The following is a 17,386-nucleotide window of genomic DNA, read 5'->3' on the forward strand; positions in this document are numbered from 1 at the left end:
ATCAACGATTCTCAAAGATATCAGGCATGCAGCTGAATCAACCAGCAGTGTTCCGCTGCGGGTGGACGAGGGTCTGATGATTCGCGTTCTTGCGTAACCTCATGGACCAGAATTTTAGTGCAATGATGAGAGGATTCAGCTCATGAGTCAGAATCAGATGATCTTCATAGGCCACAGTGAGATCATCACGATGATGAAGAAAGATAAATAGTGCTCTCCAGTCCAAATGATTGTATCTGAAAACACACACACACACACATTGCTTCTGCAACATTTCTTCTATTCATCTTTCAACTCACAATGGCCGCTGTCGAATTGATCTTTCCAGATCTCAAGCCTGATCAAGCCTCGCTCAACGAGCTCGAGCAAGACTGGCCCATGTTCATGAAGAAATTGACCAGCCCTAATCCAGGAGTGTTGTGCGGCTTCCACGGCTGGGTTCTCACTGAGAATGGAAGGAATGTGCGAGATGAGAACAAAAAGGTCGTCGTATTCGGTACGTCTCTCTGCCTGCTTTGAATGCTCGACAATCTTCTCCTATCCCGCGCTCCAAACATACATATATGGATTTATCTGACAGATCCTTTTTTCTATTAAAAAAACATTCAGAATGGGACAAGGTAGAATCCTTTACATCATTCATCACAACATCACAATTCGCCGAATTTGCTGCATCAATTGGTCACTTGTTCACTGGACCCCCAAGACCACAGCTTTTTCGAACCGATACCAGTCCCAAGGATGCTGCCAGTGTCGGCAAGATGGAGATTCTTCGCCTTACCGTGCAGACTTCAGAAGCTACTGCGTTGGCACTTCAGATCTGGGAAGATATATCGGTCTACTTGAAGACATGCTACCAGGAGGGTGTCACTGTTTCATATGGTAAAAGCCAGAATCTCGCGGATGAGATTGTTGTGGGCCTTATCGGATGGCACGCACTCGAGGTATGTGCATGGGTACTGGCACTGTTGGTGGAACAGAATTCCGTTTTTTTTTTTTGGACAACTCGCTAACTTGCGCAGAATCAAAGTATTGAGACGTCGGGCACCGGCCTTGAAGGTTTCATCGAGAAGCTCAAAAGTCTTGGAGAGCTCTCGTGTATGGGTGTGGGTCTTGAGGATATGAAGCTTCCGCCTGTTCAAGGACTTTGAATCACATCCTTCAATGTCTGGCCTCTCTCAGTATACTCAAATGTATACTTCCCGTTATTTAATATGGTAAATAGATCAATCACCTCTCAATAGAACAGACTTTCCCCCCCCCCCCCCCCCAAAAACATCTACCCTTCAAAACACGGCATGGTCGAAATGAATTTCCTTCTTCCATCTAGCTAAATCCATCATAAAACATCGAAAGCTTAAAACGTCCCCAAAGTTGAAAGCACTTGCATAGATCCTGTCAATTTTCAAAAGTACCTTGACCATCTCCCCCTATGAGCTACCGTATAACCCCCATACGCACACGTCTCCCAACACCCATCAAGATCCCGAAGCAGTAGGCTTCGGCGTAGGACACTCTTCACACCTCGTCCTCTGGATACAAATCACATCTCCCACCTGCAAGTTTGTGCATGAGTCGTTGATCTCGGGATTCCATGTGTAGAGCTGATCCAAAGTGAATGAATACGGATGTTTCTCCAGGATATGTACGCAGTCTTCACCCGGAGCGACACGGTAGTGAACGATGCCTGGGACAAGGTGAGATTAGTAAATCAATTTCTTCACCATCAAACTTACAATACTCAGAATGCAAATAACGAAGATAAATCACCCACATCTTGGACGAACAAGCTCTTGTGTGCGTGTTCCATGGAGGGAGACGGATACCGCGAGTGTGGACTGGACAGCAAGGCCGAGGGCCAGGGCGAGTCCTGTTGGGGCGAGAATAGTCATTACTGAATAGATGTGCGTTTTTTTTTTCTTTGAGTTCCTGGGCTCAATTTTGTTCAGGGGTTTTATGCGAAGATGAATGGTTTCATAGTGTGGAAATGATGGGGAAGATTGACCGACGGGTGTGAGATGGAGATCTTCCTTTTTAAAGGTGAGAGATTCGCCAGCGAGTCTTTCTACGTACAGTAGGTCGGTCTTCGATACATACGGTTCACATTAACAGCTTCGATGTACCTTTGACGAGTGTGAACAGTTTTCCTCTCTCTCTCTCTCTCTCTCTCTCTCTTTGGATACCAGTTGCGCCGACTGTGCGACATGGGAATGAGCAAGGAAACATCTTGGATATCGTGCTATCCCCGTTTCTCAAGTTTGACGAAGAGTGTATACCATAGTTCGGTGTCACAGTGAGATATCCATGGGTGATTATGCAGCAGCGAACTGGATCCTTTGCATCCTATTGCTCCACGATCTGAGAGACAAAACCCCTGCGGAAATTGCTGAGAGAGTCTGAAAACTAGTAGAATCGAATTCGTTAACTATTCGCGCCCTTCTTCCGTGTATTCTGAGCTGTGGCCGATCATGTCAATCACATCGTGACATCTTCCGCATATAATAAAGTGGAAATAAATAGCAGCGCATCTCATCTCCGACAACCTGGGTCCAGAAGGGAAATCAAGTGGACATTGTTGGGCACAACACACGGCTCACTGTGTAACTTGCACGGCAGATGGGACTCAAAGAAAAAGTCACTCGGTGGAACATACGAGTCCATCCAAAACAAACATTTAGTCTCTCGACGGTCTAATGGGCTTCTACTGGGAACGGCTCACTCACTCCGTGTAAAAGACAAGCTTAATGTATCATTTCAGACAAGCATAATTGCTGACTGAGAGAGTTCTATCGTATCTGACAATTGAATTAAAGATTGTTTCCCCTGCCTAGGGAGACCAAACCCTCCGCCAACCATCACGGGACAGTAAGGAAAAAAGCAGTCAGCCGGGCTTGCCAGATGCAAAGATCCCCGCCTTCAAGAAAGAAAACTTCAAGAATTACAATAGTGAGAGATTCATAAATGCATCGCCATGAAAGCCTTTTTTGTTCCGGTGGCTTGGACCATATTCCAACCCTCCCCACGCTCAGATCGTAATCGATGGCACGTAGACAAATGAAGCGAAAACGTACACACATTGACCTTCACAGACCTTCGCGCTTCTCTTCATAGGTCGCGCGACGGGGGAAATGAAGCGAGATAATAAAACAGGGGTGCGGTGGTGTGGTGAGTTGTTCACGGAGAAAAGATCGTAAAGACGAGGCGGGTCTAGGACCGGCCGTATCGGGTCTTGCCAAAGGAGAAAGGCACGTATCGGTACTTGATCATGTGCTGAATTTGGCGGCGCACTGCAGAGAAGAGAGAGAGAGTCAATCGGCTGTCCTCGGAGTTGAACATTCGGCTTGTGATACATACTAGTCAAGACAAACAGGATAATCCAGTACATGACCAAAACGGGCCAGAAGACAGGAATATCAAACATGGAGAACCAACTGCACACGAAGCCGATGGTGATGGCGCGGGTAGCGGAGTGCCAGAACTTGAATTCGGGCAGACGGCGAATAAAAGGTCGGAATTCCTCATCGCGCTTGGTGGGGAGACTGGGCGAGCCGGCGTCGCCGTCCTCCAGTCCTTCGTCTTGGGTGAGAGAGGGGTCGAATTTGGGGGTCAAGAAAGCGAGGAACAGGTTCAGGAGATAGATGCCGAGGGTGTATGCGACTGCGAAAAGACAATCCAGGTTAGTTTGGGAACGACAGGAGCATCGAGCATATTCCATATGATTGTCATCATGGTCTCCGAGCAAGCAGTCGAACAACTTTGGATGTTGCATCTTGCTGACCGTCCCCTTGCGAGGTGACGAGTGCGACGGCAAAGGTGAAGAGCAAAATTTAGCACGGTGCCGAGGAATCAACCATCAACGTACCAATGTACCATCCTTGTGCGAGGACGATGCGCAGGAAGAAGATGATAAGCAGGACGCCGGATCCGACCCAGCGATACGTGGTGTAAGGAGTCGAGGCGTCAAGCAGTGCTTGGTATTTCTACAAGCAGCAACACTTTAGCAAGAAAAAAAAAAAACCACACAACGTATGGCCTCTCTCAGGGGATCTAATGGTCCACGCAAACATAGCAACGAGCAGACTCAAGATTGACCCCGTCCAATGCGCTGCACCGATCACGCAACCGCAACTCCCTTCAAGTCGACGGATAGGCAGAAACACTCACGCGCGTCAATTTAGAAGTCTGCGCCGTCACCGCAGTGAAGGGCGTCTGCTCGGGCTCGGGGACATCCATGATGAGGAGGAGGATATCGACTGTAAGATGGGTGGTCGAGAAAGAAGGAAAGAACACAAGAGAAAAGGATCAAGAGTCAGCGCAATCTTCGTCTGTGGTCTGCCGATCCGCAACCGCAAATATTGCTGAATGCAGCCGGGTTCTGTTCTGGAAGACAAGAGCAAAGTGTCCCCCTTGGCGATGGGTCCAATCAGCGGGGAGCTGACAGGACCAGCCACGAGCACGAGCGTGGCAGTGCACTCGGGCTCGTGCGGATGCCTGAGGTTGTCGAACAGCCGCTCGCCGTGGCTCGACAATTCTGCCGCCTCTTCCCGCCCGAGCTCTAAAGTCACGTGTTAATTGATGCTCTGTGAAGCGTGGATTGATCCGGTAATCAATACAGTGTAACACCACATGCTCAACTGCAAAGTGGTAAGCATATTTCAATACACATACGCAGTCGTATCTCCGTCCAGGCCGAGGAACGGCTAACTTCGGAGCTCCTTCGGCTGCGGGGACGCATTTGACAGCCCATCCGTAGGACACATACATCATCGTTTCATCCCCATACAACAGAGATCAACACTTGCTTTGACCGAGCTCTGATTGAACTTCTTTTGATTTTGCCTAGTCAATTCTTCTTCCAACGTAGTCCTATCCCACACTACACTCACTCACTCAATTAGCTCAATCATCATGTTCGCGCGTCGCTGTGCCCGTCTCGTCACCTCGAGGACATCCGTCCCCTTGACCTCCTACTTGGCTCGCGTCCGCCTATACTCGTCCGGTCCCAGCTACGAACATATCCTCACATCTACTCCCAAGCCAGGAGTTGGTCTAAGTGCGACAAGCTGCCCCGTTCCCTGAAACATTCTGGCCTGTATTTCCACAGTCAACCTCTCGTTCTAACGGATCCATTTGCATAGTCACCCTCAACCGACCTAAAGCTCTCAATGCCCTCTGCAGCCCTCTATTCACCGAGCTCAATGACGCGCTGGGCAAGTATGATCAGGACAAGGATATTGGCGCAATCATTATCACGGGTAGCGAGAAGGCCTTTGCTGGTACGTTTCCAAATCCATTTGTTTTTGTTTTGTTTTTTTTCATTATTGTTTTCCATTACATCCTGCAAGGACATTCGCATCCAAATTCGATAGACCAGACATTGGAAAGAAAAGAAAAACGAGAAACGAACAATGGAAAGCTGTAAAAAAAAAAAAAGAAACATGCTAACTCTCGACCCTTTTTTTTCAAAACTCAACAGCCGGCGCCGACATCAAAGAAATGGCCCCCCTAACCTTCGCCGCCGCCTACAACGACAACTTCATCGCTCCCTGGTCTCACCTCGCCAACACCATCCGCAAGCCCGTTATCGCTGCCGTCTCCGGCTACGCCCTCGGCGGAGGCTGCGAGCTCGCCATGATGTGCGACATCATGTACTGCACCGCCAACGCAACCTTCGGTCAACCCGAGATCAAGCTCGGCACGATCCCCGGCGCCGGCGGCTCGCAGCGTCTCACTCGCGCCATTGGCAAGAGCAAGGCGATGGAGCTGATTCTGACGGGCAAGAACTTCAGTGGCAAGCAGGCTGGCGAGTGGGGCTTGGCGGCCGAGGTCGTGGACGGGGGAAAGGAGGAGTTGCTGGAGGTGGCGCTGAAGACGGCCGAGACGATTGCGGGATATAGTCGGGTGGCTGTCGTGGCGGGTAAGGAGGTGGTGAATAAGAGTCAGGAGCTGTCGCTGCGGGAGGGAGTTGAGTATGAGCGGAGACTGTTCCATGGGTTGTTTGGCAGTCAAGATCAGAAGATTGGTAAGTTTTGATTTTTTTTCCTCGCGGGCCTCAAAGTCTTTTGTGAGATGTGAGAGGAGAAAAGGTTGTCATGTTGTTTTTGCTAATCAAAGGGGTTGGCTCGTTCTTCGTTTAGGTATGACTGCTTTTGCGGAGAAGAAAAAGCCCGAATGGTCTCATGAATAGAGAGCAGTTGCGCCATCGCAATTAAAATGAAAAGACCGGGTATTCATTGGAACAAGGACCATCCGTCTGTGCAACATGGTCTCCATCGAGTCGAGAGACGTGCATGTCAAAGGGTTGGGTTGGGAAATCAAAAAAAGGGGGGGAAGACTTTGATTGAGATGGTCTGTAGTCGTTTATGTCACATCCAATATCCAATATGCAATTATTCTTTACTCGTAGCCACGGCCAGCCGTAACGTCATGATTCCCATGTCTCATCCATCATTGCGTCTGGATGGGCATTTCCAGACGGCGATCCATATTTATGCTGCTCCAGAGAGCGATTAATGCCGACGATGCCCCACGCAAAGACTGCCACATCCCGAATAGTATCCATGAGAAGAGTCTCCTGCGGACCACGCGATGTAGCACTCTTGGACGCAGCCGGGTGAGGCAGATGTCTGGAGCCAAAATTCTGATCGGTCGTGGTCGTCGCTCCAAGACCCAGGGGGGAAATGTCGTTCTCTCTGCAGAGCGTCGTTTTGGCTTCCGGATATGCGGAATTCGCATAGCCATCAGGGGGGTATGACGCCGTGCCATATGCATAGACGGGCTCGAGAGCCCACGGGGCCGCGAAGATGCCATTCGAGTAGACTGGAACCGGCTGAGGTGGGAGAGCTGCACTGGGGATGGGGGCTCGTGCCCGACGGAGAATCACCACGAGACCATCCGAGGTGCAAGACACAACGGCCTCCAGTTCAATCGGAGGCCCTGGTCGGGTGGATGGATCGTTATTAGTCCCGGAAGCGGGGTCGGCGTATCCACCCGAGTCCATATCGACATCTTCGTCAAGCAAGGGATTGCGGAACCAAAATCGTAGATATGCAATCGAGTCGTTGGCCTTGGCACTTTCCAGACAGCGTACCGCGTCCCGGAGACAGCGCTCCTGGATACAATAGAAGAAACTCTTGGAGACCAGCTGCTGTGGGCGAAGTCCGAGAATCTCCGTGACGCCGCTGGTGGCGTACATTATCGTTGCGGTGCGAGTGAAGCGATTGACAAAAAGCGCCGCACGAGGCTCATGAAGCGGCTCGGCCAGCCGTCGGGAGAATTTGTCGGACAAGAGCGTGAGCATGTGGTAGCGAGGGTCGTGTGGAGAAGAATCGAACAGCTGGCGGACGATGGGAGCATCAATGGCACGCTCTGGAAAAAAACGGGTTCAAAAATGTGTCAGTGATGAACCAAAAATGTCCCAGAGCTTGTGGAGCACAACTCTCTGCGGGGATGACAACGTACTCTGACTTCCCCGCCCTTGACCGTAGATGGTGGTGCTCGCGATCAACACATCGTAGACGACTGTGAAGACGCACTCGCAGCCGACCCATGTACCATTCTTGTGGCGAATCGAGCAATAGTTGAGGACCGCTGCTTTATCGAGCCGAACACCGCGCCCGTGAACACTGCGGGCGAACTGCAATTCCTTGGGATGGAAGTAGTCCCAACAGGATCGGTTCAAGACCTCCTGTGGCTGGTAACCGAGCACAACTTGGATGCTGTCGGACGCATACAAGATCGAAGCGTCACGCGACAAATCTACGAACAGCCGAAGTTAGATGATGGTCGACCGACACTAAAGAGGGACTCCAGTCATCACCACAACCGCCAGTGCCCCTCAACGGGCTCCCAGCAGAAGCGGACGAGAGGCGGAACAGGTCAAGGGATGGCGAGCGACTTGCCGTGGATGGTGATGAAAGTGACGTCCATTGCGGCATGCAGGCAAAGTGGAACCCCCACTTGAATCCCCGCGGCGCAAAGGTGAGAAGACGGTGGGTTCGGGGCTGAAGGAGCTGAGAAAGCAAGTCTTGTGGGTGAGAGACGGTGAGGGAGTCTGTTCTGAACGCCGAGGGTTCATTCCCCAGGCTGGCACAGCAGCGAAGTGTGAGGAGGCAAAAAAACTGGGCAGAGTCCGACTTGCTTTCGGTGCCACCCAAGCGGCGGGTGGGCCCTTGCACGGCTGTCAATCCGTGGATCGCGGCATCTACCGGGGCTAACAGGTACGATGATCACAAGAGTACTGCGAGAAAGAGAGTCTCCTGGAGAATGTGAGAGGGGGAGGGAAAAGGGGAGAAAACAGCGTGCTACATTTTGGTATTTTTATTTTTTTTGGTTCATAATGGTCCATTGAGAGGAGTCCATTCTTGACCTTGATTCATCTTCTGTGAGACGACTGGGGGGAAAAGGAAGGATTTCAAGGGTCATCAGATTAAATATGGTAAGATACATGGTCATGATCAATATGTACATCCCGACGCATCCGACCACGCCGGGTTGAAGAAGGAGATGAAGAATAAAAGGTCTGCAGAAGAAGGGGGCAAACAATGAAGAAGCCAGTCAACCGAGAAAAATGGAAATGGTTGGTGGGAGGGCAGCATGGACGAAGGGTCATCATCAAACATCACACTCGTATTATTGGATGGCATTAACGTTCAATCATGCAGTGCCAGCGTCTTTCTCGACCTGGCTGGGGTCATTCGTGGCGCCCTTCTCCGCCCGGTATTCATTGACAACATGTCCCTCAATGGTCTCATCAAACACGTCCACATGCGTGGTCGCAAACTTGCGGGCGCTGACGCCGCGCTCAAAGAGCAGATCGAGTTCCGCAAAGGAGCGACCGCGCGGCTCCGGCACGCGGAAGTAGGTGTAAATGATGCACAAAAAGCAGATGCCCCCCCAGAAGAAGCCCGCATAGTTGCCCCAGTCCCACTCGCCCGGGTTCAACATGTAAGGGGTCAGGACGCCGCAGATGATACCAACCACGTTGTAAAGGTTGCGACCGAGCACGACCGTCTTGATCTGCAAGCGACGAGTGGAGAGCTCAGCCACGAGGGAGTAGCAAACAGTTCCCACGGTCAGTTGGTAGAAAAGGGCCCACGCAAGCATCAGCGCTCCGGTGGCCATAGACGCTTGATCACGGTGGGTATCCGGGACCAGACCGAGGAAGCCCATGATCAAGAGCATGGCGCACAGTCCACACAGGCCGTACAGATAGAGGGTGCGACGGCCAATGCCGAGGGTCATCAGGAACCAGGCTCCAAAGACACCCACCATGTTGATACCGTACTGGCCCATTGCAAAGTTATAGGCATTGGACGAGTCCAGACCGGCCTGCTCCAAAAAGTAGGTCGAGTAGTTCGAGAAGGAGTTACCACTCAAGTTTTGAATGGCCCAGACCATGCACACAATTTCCGTGCGGCGCAGGTCCGTGCCCTTGAAGCAGTCCAAGTAGCTGGCCCCCTTGGTAATCTTCGCCTCCAGGGCGGTCGTGTGCACCATCATCGAGATCGTCTCATCCGCATCGAACTGGGAGTCTTCCTGCTTGGTGGTCAAGCGTTCCAGCGCCCGCTTGGCGTCCTTGGTGCGGCCCCGACGAACCAACCACCAGGGAGATTCGGGGGCGAGCATGATTCCAATGAACAGAGGCAGGGGCCACATCCATTGCAGGCCGTAGGGGATCCGATAGGCCCATTCGTCGTCCCGGGTCAACATGGCTCGAATGACTCCGATGCCAATCAGCTGGCCGAGCCCCCAGCAGAAATTGACATAGGTGGTCAAATACCCTCGCAAGGCGACCGGACAGACTTCCGAGGCGTAGGTGATGGTCAAAGTCTGGAACACACCCCAGGGGATACCACAGAGAATCTCCGCCGCGAGGAGGGACTGAACATTCTGGGCTGTGAAAAAGATGGCCGTCCATGCACTGATCAAGACGAGACAGGCCATGATGGTGTACCGATATCCGAATCGCTCCGAGGCCCACCCGTTGATGAAGAGACCGATGATCTCACCCACGGCGGCACCGTTGCTCAGTCCGGATTGCCACTAGACCACAAAAAGACCCGTGTCAGTGATGTTGCTGGCGCGTATGCACACGAAATCTCGCAAACGGGACATGCACTGCGAACGCTCGGCACGTGGAAGAAACTCACCCTGGCCGGTACTTGATACGATCCGTCTGCTATCTGTTCTCCGTACTTGCGATTGAATTGGGGAAACGCGTAGAAGTTGTTCACCAAACTGATATCGTATCCTTCCATGGCAATGCAAGTCGAGATGAGCACACTCCATGCCAGGGCCTTGGGATATAATTTGATGCCCTGCAGCAGACTCATGCTCTGTTCCTTTTCCGTGGCCGCCTTGGCATTCGCAATGATCGACTTCATGGACGAGTCCGAGGCCCAAGTCTCGTGCACATCTTGATGGCCGGACGATTTGGGCGGGGCCGCCTCCACCGGCGCAATGGTGTCGGTCAGCTTTGTACCAGCCATGCTGAGGGGAGGAGGGGAAGCGCAACGCGAGGAAGATTCGCGGGTGAGAGACGAAGTTCTGGGTCGCCGCAGTCACTGGTGAAGGAGGAGAGGGAAAGAGAATCCGTCGCAGAGGTCAGGTTGAACGGAGGTTGCGTTGTTCAAAAGGGGTCAGGTGTGATTTAATGGGCACTTCCAAGATTCGGAGACGTGCGGAGGTCCAGAGGGCAGAAAAAAAAAATATGGTTCCCGTACCCACCCAGCGGAACATCGCACGCGAGAGCAGCTCGTCCACCTTGCGGGTGCTCCCTGAAGAGACCTCGGGTGAGTTGAACCAGAGAGACTGGAGGAACGGGGTAGAACAGGCGAGAATGGGCAAGCGTTTCGCATTTGGACTCGACCGACGGCGCGGACAGAGCAAGTGCTGACCATTTGCGGGGAACGGGCTGCAGGCTAAGAAAGTAAAACTGAAGAGAGGAAAAAAAAAAAGGAAAAAAAAAATTAATATGCTCAATGCTTTGGTGCGCCAGAGACGGTTTGAATTTTCATCGAGCATCCTTGGCAACGGGATATTTACTCCTTTGTCGAGAATGAGTTGGCGTGATGTCTATGAAGTTCATCTTGGCCATTGATGTGATCTTCTTGTTTTCCTCTGCGCGTTTCATGTCATACATGGCACCTCGGGACGTGGACCTTCGATCGACAGAGCAATGGAATCGACAGTCAACCATGTGCCTGAGTGTAGTTCTTCTTTCCCTTGCGTCTCCCCCGTGGAGTATCCCGAGGAATGTGGCGCGGCTCGAGCCACACCCGGATCGAGTCGATGGCGGACCAGTGCCTATTCGGGTCAATCCGGTTGCGTATTCCAAGTCAATGAGATCAAAAAGGGTAAGACTCTGCACACCAAAGGTCCAGAGATGGCTCTCTACTTGGCGAACAGTCCAATTTCATCGCTTCTCTCCCACTCGCTCAATCTCGGTAAGTAGATCATGCCCGCGCGGTACAGACCCGAATCTCAGGGCTTTCAGCCAGATTCCTTGGTATGTGGCAGGTCAAGTCTATTGTGGAACGAACAATCTTCCCAATGCAGCCAGTCAGCCTGTCTCTCAGGTACCCCAGGCTCGTGACTTTGCGTCGAAGTTTAATTCCGGGATCACAGGGTCACGGGGTCGTTGCTCTGATCCACTGCCTTTTTTGTCGCTCTGAGAGGTTCCAGCCTTCTGACTTCATTGCCGCTCGCTTGAAGCCCGAATTTTATCTAGTTCGAGTGCGAGGCAAAGCTGCCATTTACTTCGATTTGCTTCACTTGCATTCTAGAATCGACTACCATTGTAGCCGGCCTGACAGGACAGAGTGAATCACGCCGGCTCATGCCCTGAAATCGACGCACCAAGTCAACTTTGCAACCCGCTTATATCGAACGTAGTGCTCGTAGTCCGGGCCTTTCGTTTACGTGGTAGAGCCTTCTATGGAGCCGCCTCGTACAGGTACAGGGGCTTGGGATTCTTAAGTACGCCACTGGCGACCACCGCAGGAACGTCCATGGGTGGCTGAACCTTGGGAGTCTCGCAATGGAATGCGAGAGATCCTGGAATCAGATATGTCTTTTTCTTATTCATTCAAACGTGGCGGCTGCACGTGGACATTTCAGAATGAAATGATGTATACTTATCCACAGTAGTAGTTGGAGGATGTTCCCAAGTCCAACTGGCAGTGTGTTGGGCGGGAGATTGACAAGTGGACCAGGACAAGGTAAATCTTGTACCAAACACGGGCAAGCGTCCTCGGCCCACCCAATGCGGGAATCTTGATTGCTGCCCAGTTCCACTGCTTTTTACATTCACTCCACGAGATCTCGATCAGTGTAGCCCGGGGACATTGACTGCCCGATCATACTGTGCGTCGGCTTATGTTCAAGAAAGGGTGAATACTTTAGTCCGCCAATCATCTCCGGCAGTCTCTCGGTCGTGGGCGACCATGGATGAGTCGTTTATACTATCCAAGTTCAACCAACTCGTCCAATCCGGCGTCGTTCTCTATGATGAGAATCAAAGAATCATCAAACATGTTGAAAAAGACCTAAATGTAATTCCTGCAAAGACATCCTATCATCGGAGAGTAGAGCTCCAGACTCTCTTCATCCCGCAATCGCTGACTCCGTGTACCCTCCCAGTTTCAATTCTGCTTGACATCGGCGCTGTCAAAGAAACCAACTTTTCAAAATCCCATCTCTGAAAGCAACTCTGGGCCTCAGGAGAAGCCTCGTGAAGGGAGTGACATCAGCACCGCTGGTTTTGAAATTGGCAAAGTGGGCAATGCGCACCTGCTGGTTGCCAACAAGTTCTGCTGGGCCAACCCGCATTTCCTCCTTGTCACCGCGGACCCCTATCAACGACAGTACACGCCTTTGGACAAAACTGATCTTCATGCGATGTGGTCAGTCTTGAAGACGATGAGCTCTGATTACGTTGCGTTCTTCAATTGTGGTCAGGATGGCGGCTGCAGTCGAATGCACAAACACACGCAATTGATCCCCACGCCCAAGGGCACATTGGCCTCGTTCCTAGACATGGATGGAGAAGCATCTGAACCTGCGATTCCATTTCGGTGGTTCTATTGCAAATTTAAGTCCTCAAATGTTACGGAACAGGACCTACAAAGCACGTATGCTGCGTTGCTAGAACAAGCCACCCAGGTGGGCGCGGGACTCTCAGAGCATGCGCAGGAGGCACCGCCGGGCGCCGCATGTCCACATAATATGATCATGACGAGACGGTGGATGATTGTGATTCCTAGGCGCCGAGCGGCGCTGAGCAAGGCGGTAGCTACCAATGCGTTGGGGATGCTTGGATATTTTGCCGTTGCCACTGAGGACGAGGTGGATGAATGGAGAAGGCAAGGCGTCACAGATGCTCTTCGGAAGTTTGGAGTGTCCACCTGATTGAAACAACCGGGATGTGTAATTAGTCTTAACAACCCATGGCTATGCTAGTCGTCGTCCCCATACTTACCAACAAGCGGGCATTCAATTCCGGAATCAATGTCCGAGATGATTTTCCGGGTTTGCGCTAATACGACAGTGCTTGAATATCTATAGATCACGCCTCGAGCGCATGACCGTTTTCTCCACACGTTCTCTATTTATTTGCCGGTTGTCTTTTTTTTTTTGGAACTGTTCTTCGGGGGGTGCGGGCAATCTAACTCGTTTGAAAGAACAGCTTATTCAGGGTGCTGATTTGCGCCTGGTCAGAAGCAATGACATATGATATCATGCATACCGAAGACATCGAAATCAAAGAGAGCACTGCCCTGAACTGTTCTTTAATTCAGCCCTTCTACTCACACCTCCAAGCTATGTTCTTTGAAAACTGGGCTTCCTCCAGCGAGCGGTTCGAGTTCCCATCCCCGCGACCACTCCTTGACGCACTAACCCCTTGTTTGATTCGAAATCTGAACGCTCCGCCACAGAACCCATTCCCTGCGCCATTTACGGTACTCCAAGCATGTCCTCCAGCGATGGAAATAAAGAGCAAGGTAGGTATCGTTTCCATCCTCGGCACTCCTCGTCTCCATTTTATTTTTCCGTCTCGTCTTCCTTGCATGGATTCCTGCAGAAAACACACACGTACCTAGCCCATGACCCTGTCTAGCTATAGCCAGCTGATTCGGCCCCCTATCTCTCTGTTTCTTTTGTTTCTGTCCGAATTCCATCCATCTTCACCCTCGCGCCTTTTTACTTCAAGGTTACATTCTATCCATCTGGTCGGCACGCCAACGATCAAAGAACAGATTACAGCTAACGGCCATACTCCTTCCTTGACTAAGCTACTGTAGGAAGTGGTCTCCAAAAGACCATGACAAGCAGTCTACAAGATACTAGCCACACCGTTGGTGACGTGGTTAGTGGTCTTGGTGCCACGTTGGGTGGTGCTGCCGAGGGCGCTGGGCAAACGGTTGCCGCGGCCGCGGAGGGTCTTGGTGCGGCCACTCGGGGTTTTGGACAATCTATGAATCGAGTGTATGGGGGTGATGATGATGGTGGTGGTGAGGAAGAGGACGACGATGATGACGATCCAGCTGGTGGTGTTGGGCAGAATGGGAAGACCAAATTGGAGTGAAGGGTGTATTACATATTGAAATGTGCTGTGGCTCCCGTCTGCTTGGGTAGTTGGGCCTGCGGAAATGGAGTTCCCGTGCAGTTGTATATGTTTTTCAGGGTATGTTTGCTTTTGGCTGGATGGAGATGGAGGTCGATATGTGCTAGGACAGGTCGACATCCCTGAGATTTCGAGGTGGGATATATTTGCTGTGGCTGGCAGCGGTCCCAATGATATATATTGGTGACTGCTACTACTTCCTACCGACATCACAACGAACGAACAACGGTTCATGGCTAGGTATCAGTGCATGTAAAGTGAAAAAAAATGTTATCGCGCCACATACAGCGAGCTGGTATAAAGAAGAGCTGGAAGACTCAAGGGTTAAAGTAAGAAGCTATATGGTACGGATTCGATTGGAGATCGTCACTTTGGGCACCAATATGTAGAGTCAGAATTATGGTTTCAAAATTGGCCTCATGATGTATCAACCAGCACCAAGTGGTCGAGCAGTAACTCGACCATCGCATCTTCCTTGGTCTAGTGGTCATGATTTCCGCTTGTCATTAACACCGATAAGCGCGGGAGACCGGGGTTCGATTCCCCGAGGGAGAGTTTCTTTTTGCGTCTTGACTTTTTGTTTGCTTTCATCTCTCTCGATATTCGACACTGCAAGCTCCACATCAATCAGTGTGCTGAGTATCAGAACAAAGAAAAAAAAAGGCAATTAAAGTCATTGTTACCTGTTTCAACCTTAACTCGAGGCTGCATGAAAAGACCCGTCTCATTGCTCCAACTGACCATCAAGCTGATCGCCCCACATGCGTTCACATCTCCAACAACTGCCCCAATCATATAGACACTTTTCTAGACCGTCCTTGATCATGACCAAGTACAGTCTCCCTCCAGTGATCAACATGTCCACACTGAAGCCGTCCACAACAAAACAAGAACAAACACCGCGAGGCCCACGTCGAGAGAAAAAACCACCTCTGACCCATTTCCTATGCCTACCGCTGGTCAACACGGAATCACTACCCCAGCTCGAAGCCTCACTCGCGGCATTTGCAGCGGCGCATTGCCCACCCGTCGCCAAAACGCTTGCAGATGGTCAACCTGGAACACAGGCGCAAGATGATTCTATCTGTACAATCCCCCAAGGCGCAATCAGACCCGTGGGTACAATCCATCTCACACTGGGCGTCATGAGTCTCCCCACCAAAGAGAGACTGAACGAAGCCATCTCTTTCTTCAACTCCCTCGACCTTGCAAGCTTAATGCGAGAAGCTGCCCGAGTATCTCGTGAGTCACTTGAAAAAAGGCGCGCTGTAAAGACAATAGCGTCTGCGCAGGGGACTAATGCTTCCATGCCGGGCTGTCTAGCCAGCTCGGATACATACCCTTCTGACTCCGAGGGGATTCACGGCCCTATTCCATCTCTCAGTGTCTCCCTGGAATCTCTCCATGCTCTACCACGGGCCAAAGCCGCTACTGTTCTCCACGCTTCGCCTGTTGATTCCACGGGCCGATTGTATCCATTCTGCGTGATGCTGCGGGACAAATTCATCGAAGCGGGATTCATCCTCAACGAGGCTAAGAGTGAAACGTCCATGAAAACGAATGATTCGAAAAACACCGTAGGAGTTGAAAACCCCCCGTGCAAAGATCTCCAGGGAGATCAAAGTGTTTTTCGCAAAGAATTCCTAACGTCCTCGGCGGAGACGGAGCCTACGTCTTCAAGTACACATTGGGATCCGTATGCCGCTGCCCTGGCTCGCAAGCCCAAACCTCGTCCGCTACTCCTGCACGCCACGCTTATCAACACAATCTACGTCCGTGGTCGAGAAAAAGCGAAGAATGGTAGTCACGGGCGAAACGGGAGCTCCAAGAGATTTGAATTTGATGCGCGCAGCATCCTCAACAGATATCGGAATTATTACATTGATCAGACGCGGTCGATACCCGTCGGTAGCAGATCGAGTGCAGAGGGAGATGGGAATGGGGATGTTGATGCAGGGGAAACGTGCTCGTCTCTTGCCTCTGAGGAGGAGAAGTCGCAATCCAATCACAAATCTGAGGAAAGCTGTATCCCTGATACGCCTCCTACGAGATCGAAATCGCAACCACTTTATCCATTTGTTTGGGCGAGAAATGTCCCTATTGGCTCTGTCTGCATCTGCGAGATGGGGGCAAAGAAGTTGGAAAGTGGCGGTGCTGGCGAGGGGGGTTTGAACGCCCGGCTGGGTGAGCAGTACATCGTTGTCGCGGAGCGAAGGATTGATGCGGCTCAACCGCCGGTGCAGTCATCATCGCCGTGCCCAATCATAGTGTGATTGGATCGGATGCAGGCCCGTCTCGGATAGGTTGAAGTTTCGGTGAAAAGGATGGCTGCTGCACTAGTTCATTGGACACAGACTCTCGATTGTTACGATGGATATCTTGATTACATTTGGTTCAGCTAGAATTGCTTGCTATTTCGAACAAGACCAAAGAGATGACCGCAAGCGTCTTTTTCTCACTTTCAAGCCAGCTTGGAAGTTCAAAATTCCTTCAAATAATGATCATGACGAGCACCATCCGGAATGACCTTTGGTCGTTCAGCTGGGCCCAGAGCTCAATCGAGCTCTCCTGGAAACCACACGAGAGAGCGTACCGGAGCTTCAAAGTCACGCGTGCTGGCGATTTTTGCAATGAGCCGCACGCCGCTAAGTAGACACCTGACAATCTGGGCATCCAAGAGCGAGAGGCGCATCTCGGATACTACGAATTCACGGCGATACTTTCACCAGGCTGGTCCTCAGAATGATTCTTCCTTGAGAA

At 51.3% G+C, this 17,386-nt stretch overlaps 9 protein-coding genes and 1 non-coding gene across 10 annotated transcripts; 6 read left to right on the forward strand and 4 right to left on the reverse strand.

The window, feature by feature from the left end:
- Window positions 1–300: 300 nt before the first annotated feature.
- On the forward strand, window positions 301–1,151 carry POX_f08034 (uncharacterized protein; the record flags this gene model as incomplete). Its single annotated transcript, XM_050116817.1, has 3 exons — window positions 301–496; window positions 610–944; window positions 1,023–1,151. 3 exons carry the CDS (start codon window positions 301–303, stop codon window positions 1,149–1,151), a joined length of 660 nt encoding a protein of 219 aa, XP_049966956.1.
- A 327-nt stretch (window positions 1,152–1,478) lies between these two features.
- On the reverse strand, window positions 1,479–1,892 carry POX_f08035 (uncharacterized protein; the record flags this gene model as incomplete). Its single annotated transcript, XM_050116818.1, has 2 exons — window positions 1,479–1,687; window positions 1,775–1,892. The coding sequence occupies 2 exons, from the start codon at window positions 1,890–1,892 to the stop codon at window positions 1,479–1,481; spliced, it is 327 nt and encodes a 108-aa protein (XP_049966957.1).
- A 1,315-nt stretch (window positions 1,893–3,207) lies between these two features.
- On the reverse strand, window positions 3,208–4,233 carry POX_f08036 (Protein RER1; the record flags this gene model as incomplete). The annotated part of the gene is made up of 4 exons (XM_050116819.1): window positions 3,208–3,287; window positions 3,355–3,657; window positions 3,863–3,980; window positions 4,165–4,233. 4 exons carry the CDS (start codon window positions 4,231–4,233, stop codon window positions 3,208–3,210), a joined length of 570 nt encoding a protein of 189 aa, XP_049966958.1.
- A 675-nt stretch (window positions 4,234–4,908) lies between these two features.
- On the forward strand, window positions 4,909–6,033 carry POX_f08037 (putative enoyl-CoA hydratase; the record flags this gene model as incomplete). Its single annotated transcript, XM_050116820.1, has 3 exons — window positions 4,909–5,053; window positions 5,139–5,276; window positions 5,477–6,033. 3 exons carry the CDS (start codon window positions 4,909–4,911, stop codon window positions 6,031–6,033), a joined length of 840 nt encoding a protein of 279 aa, XP_049966959.1.
- A 391-nt stretch (window positions 6,034–6,424) lies between these two features.
- On the reverse strand, window positions 6,425–7,937 carry POX_f08038 (uncharacterized protein; the record flags this gene model as incomplete). Its single annotated transcript, XM_050116821.1, has 3 exons — window positions 6,425–7,368; window positions 7,462–7,758; window positions 7,808–7,937. The coding sequence occupies 3 exons, from the start codon at window positions 7,935–7,937 to the stop codon at window positions 6,425–6,427; spliced, it is 1,371 nt and encodes a 456-aa protein (XP_049966960.1).
- Window positions 7,938–8,655: 718 nt separating this feature from the next.
- Window positions 8,656–10,490, reverse strand: POX_f08039 (Maltose permease MAL61; the record flags this gene model as incomplete). The annotated part of the gene is made up of 2 exons (XM_050116822.1): window positions 8,656–10,044; window positions 10,152–10,490. The coding sequence occupies 2 exons, from the start codon at window positions 10,488–10,490 to the stop codon at window positions 8,656–8,658; spliced, it is 1,728 nt and encodes a 575-aa protein (XP_049966961.1).
- Window positions 10,491–12,446: 1,956 nt separating this feature from the next.
- On the forward strand, window positions 12,447–13,410 carry POX_f08040 (uncharacterized protein; the record flags this gene model as incomplete). Its single annotated transcript, XM_050116823.1, has 2 exons — window positions 12,447–12,554; window positions 12,643–13,410. The coding sequence occupies 2 exons, from the start codon at window positions 12,447–12,449 to the stop codon at window positions 13,408–13,410; spliced, it is 876 nt and encodes a 291-aa protein (XP_049966962.1).
- A 913-nt stretch (window positions 13,411–14,323) lies between these two features.
- Window positions 14,324–14,587, forward strand: POX_f08041 (uncharacterized protein; the record flags this gene model as incomplete). The annotated part of the gene is made up of 1 exon (XM_050116824.1): window positions 14,324–14,587. The coding sequence occupies one exon, from the start codon at window positions 14,324–14,326 to the stop codon at window positions 14,585–14,587; it is 264 nt and encodes an 87-aa protein (XP_049966963.1).
- Window positions 14,588–15,095: 508 nt separating this feature from the next.
- Window positions 15,096–15,181, forward strand: POX_tR147. Its single transcript has one exon. It is a non-coding gene; the product is annotated as a tRNA-Asp (tRNA).
- Window positions 15,182–15,450: 269 nt separating this feature from the next.
- Window positions 15,451–16,899, forward strand: POX_f08042 (uncharacterized protein; the record flags this gene model as incomplete). Its single annotated transcript, XM_050116825.1, has 1 exon — window positions 15,451–16,899. One exon carries the CDS (start codon window positions 15,451–15,453, stop codon window positions 16,897–16,899), a length of 1,449 nt encoding a protein of 482 aa, XP_049966964.1.
- Between the last annotated feature and the right edge of the window lie 487 nt (window positions 16,900–17,386).

Source organism: Penicillium oxalicum, chromosome VI (assembly GCF_001723175.1).
Source record: "Penicillium oxalicum strain HP7-1 chromosome VI, whole genome shotgun sequence".
In the NCBI taxonomy this organism is placed as follows: domain Eukaryota; kingdom Fungi; phylum Ascomycota; class Eurotiomycetes; order Eurotiales; family Aspergillaceae; genus Penicillium; species Penicillium oxalicum.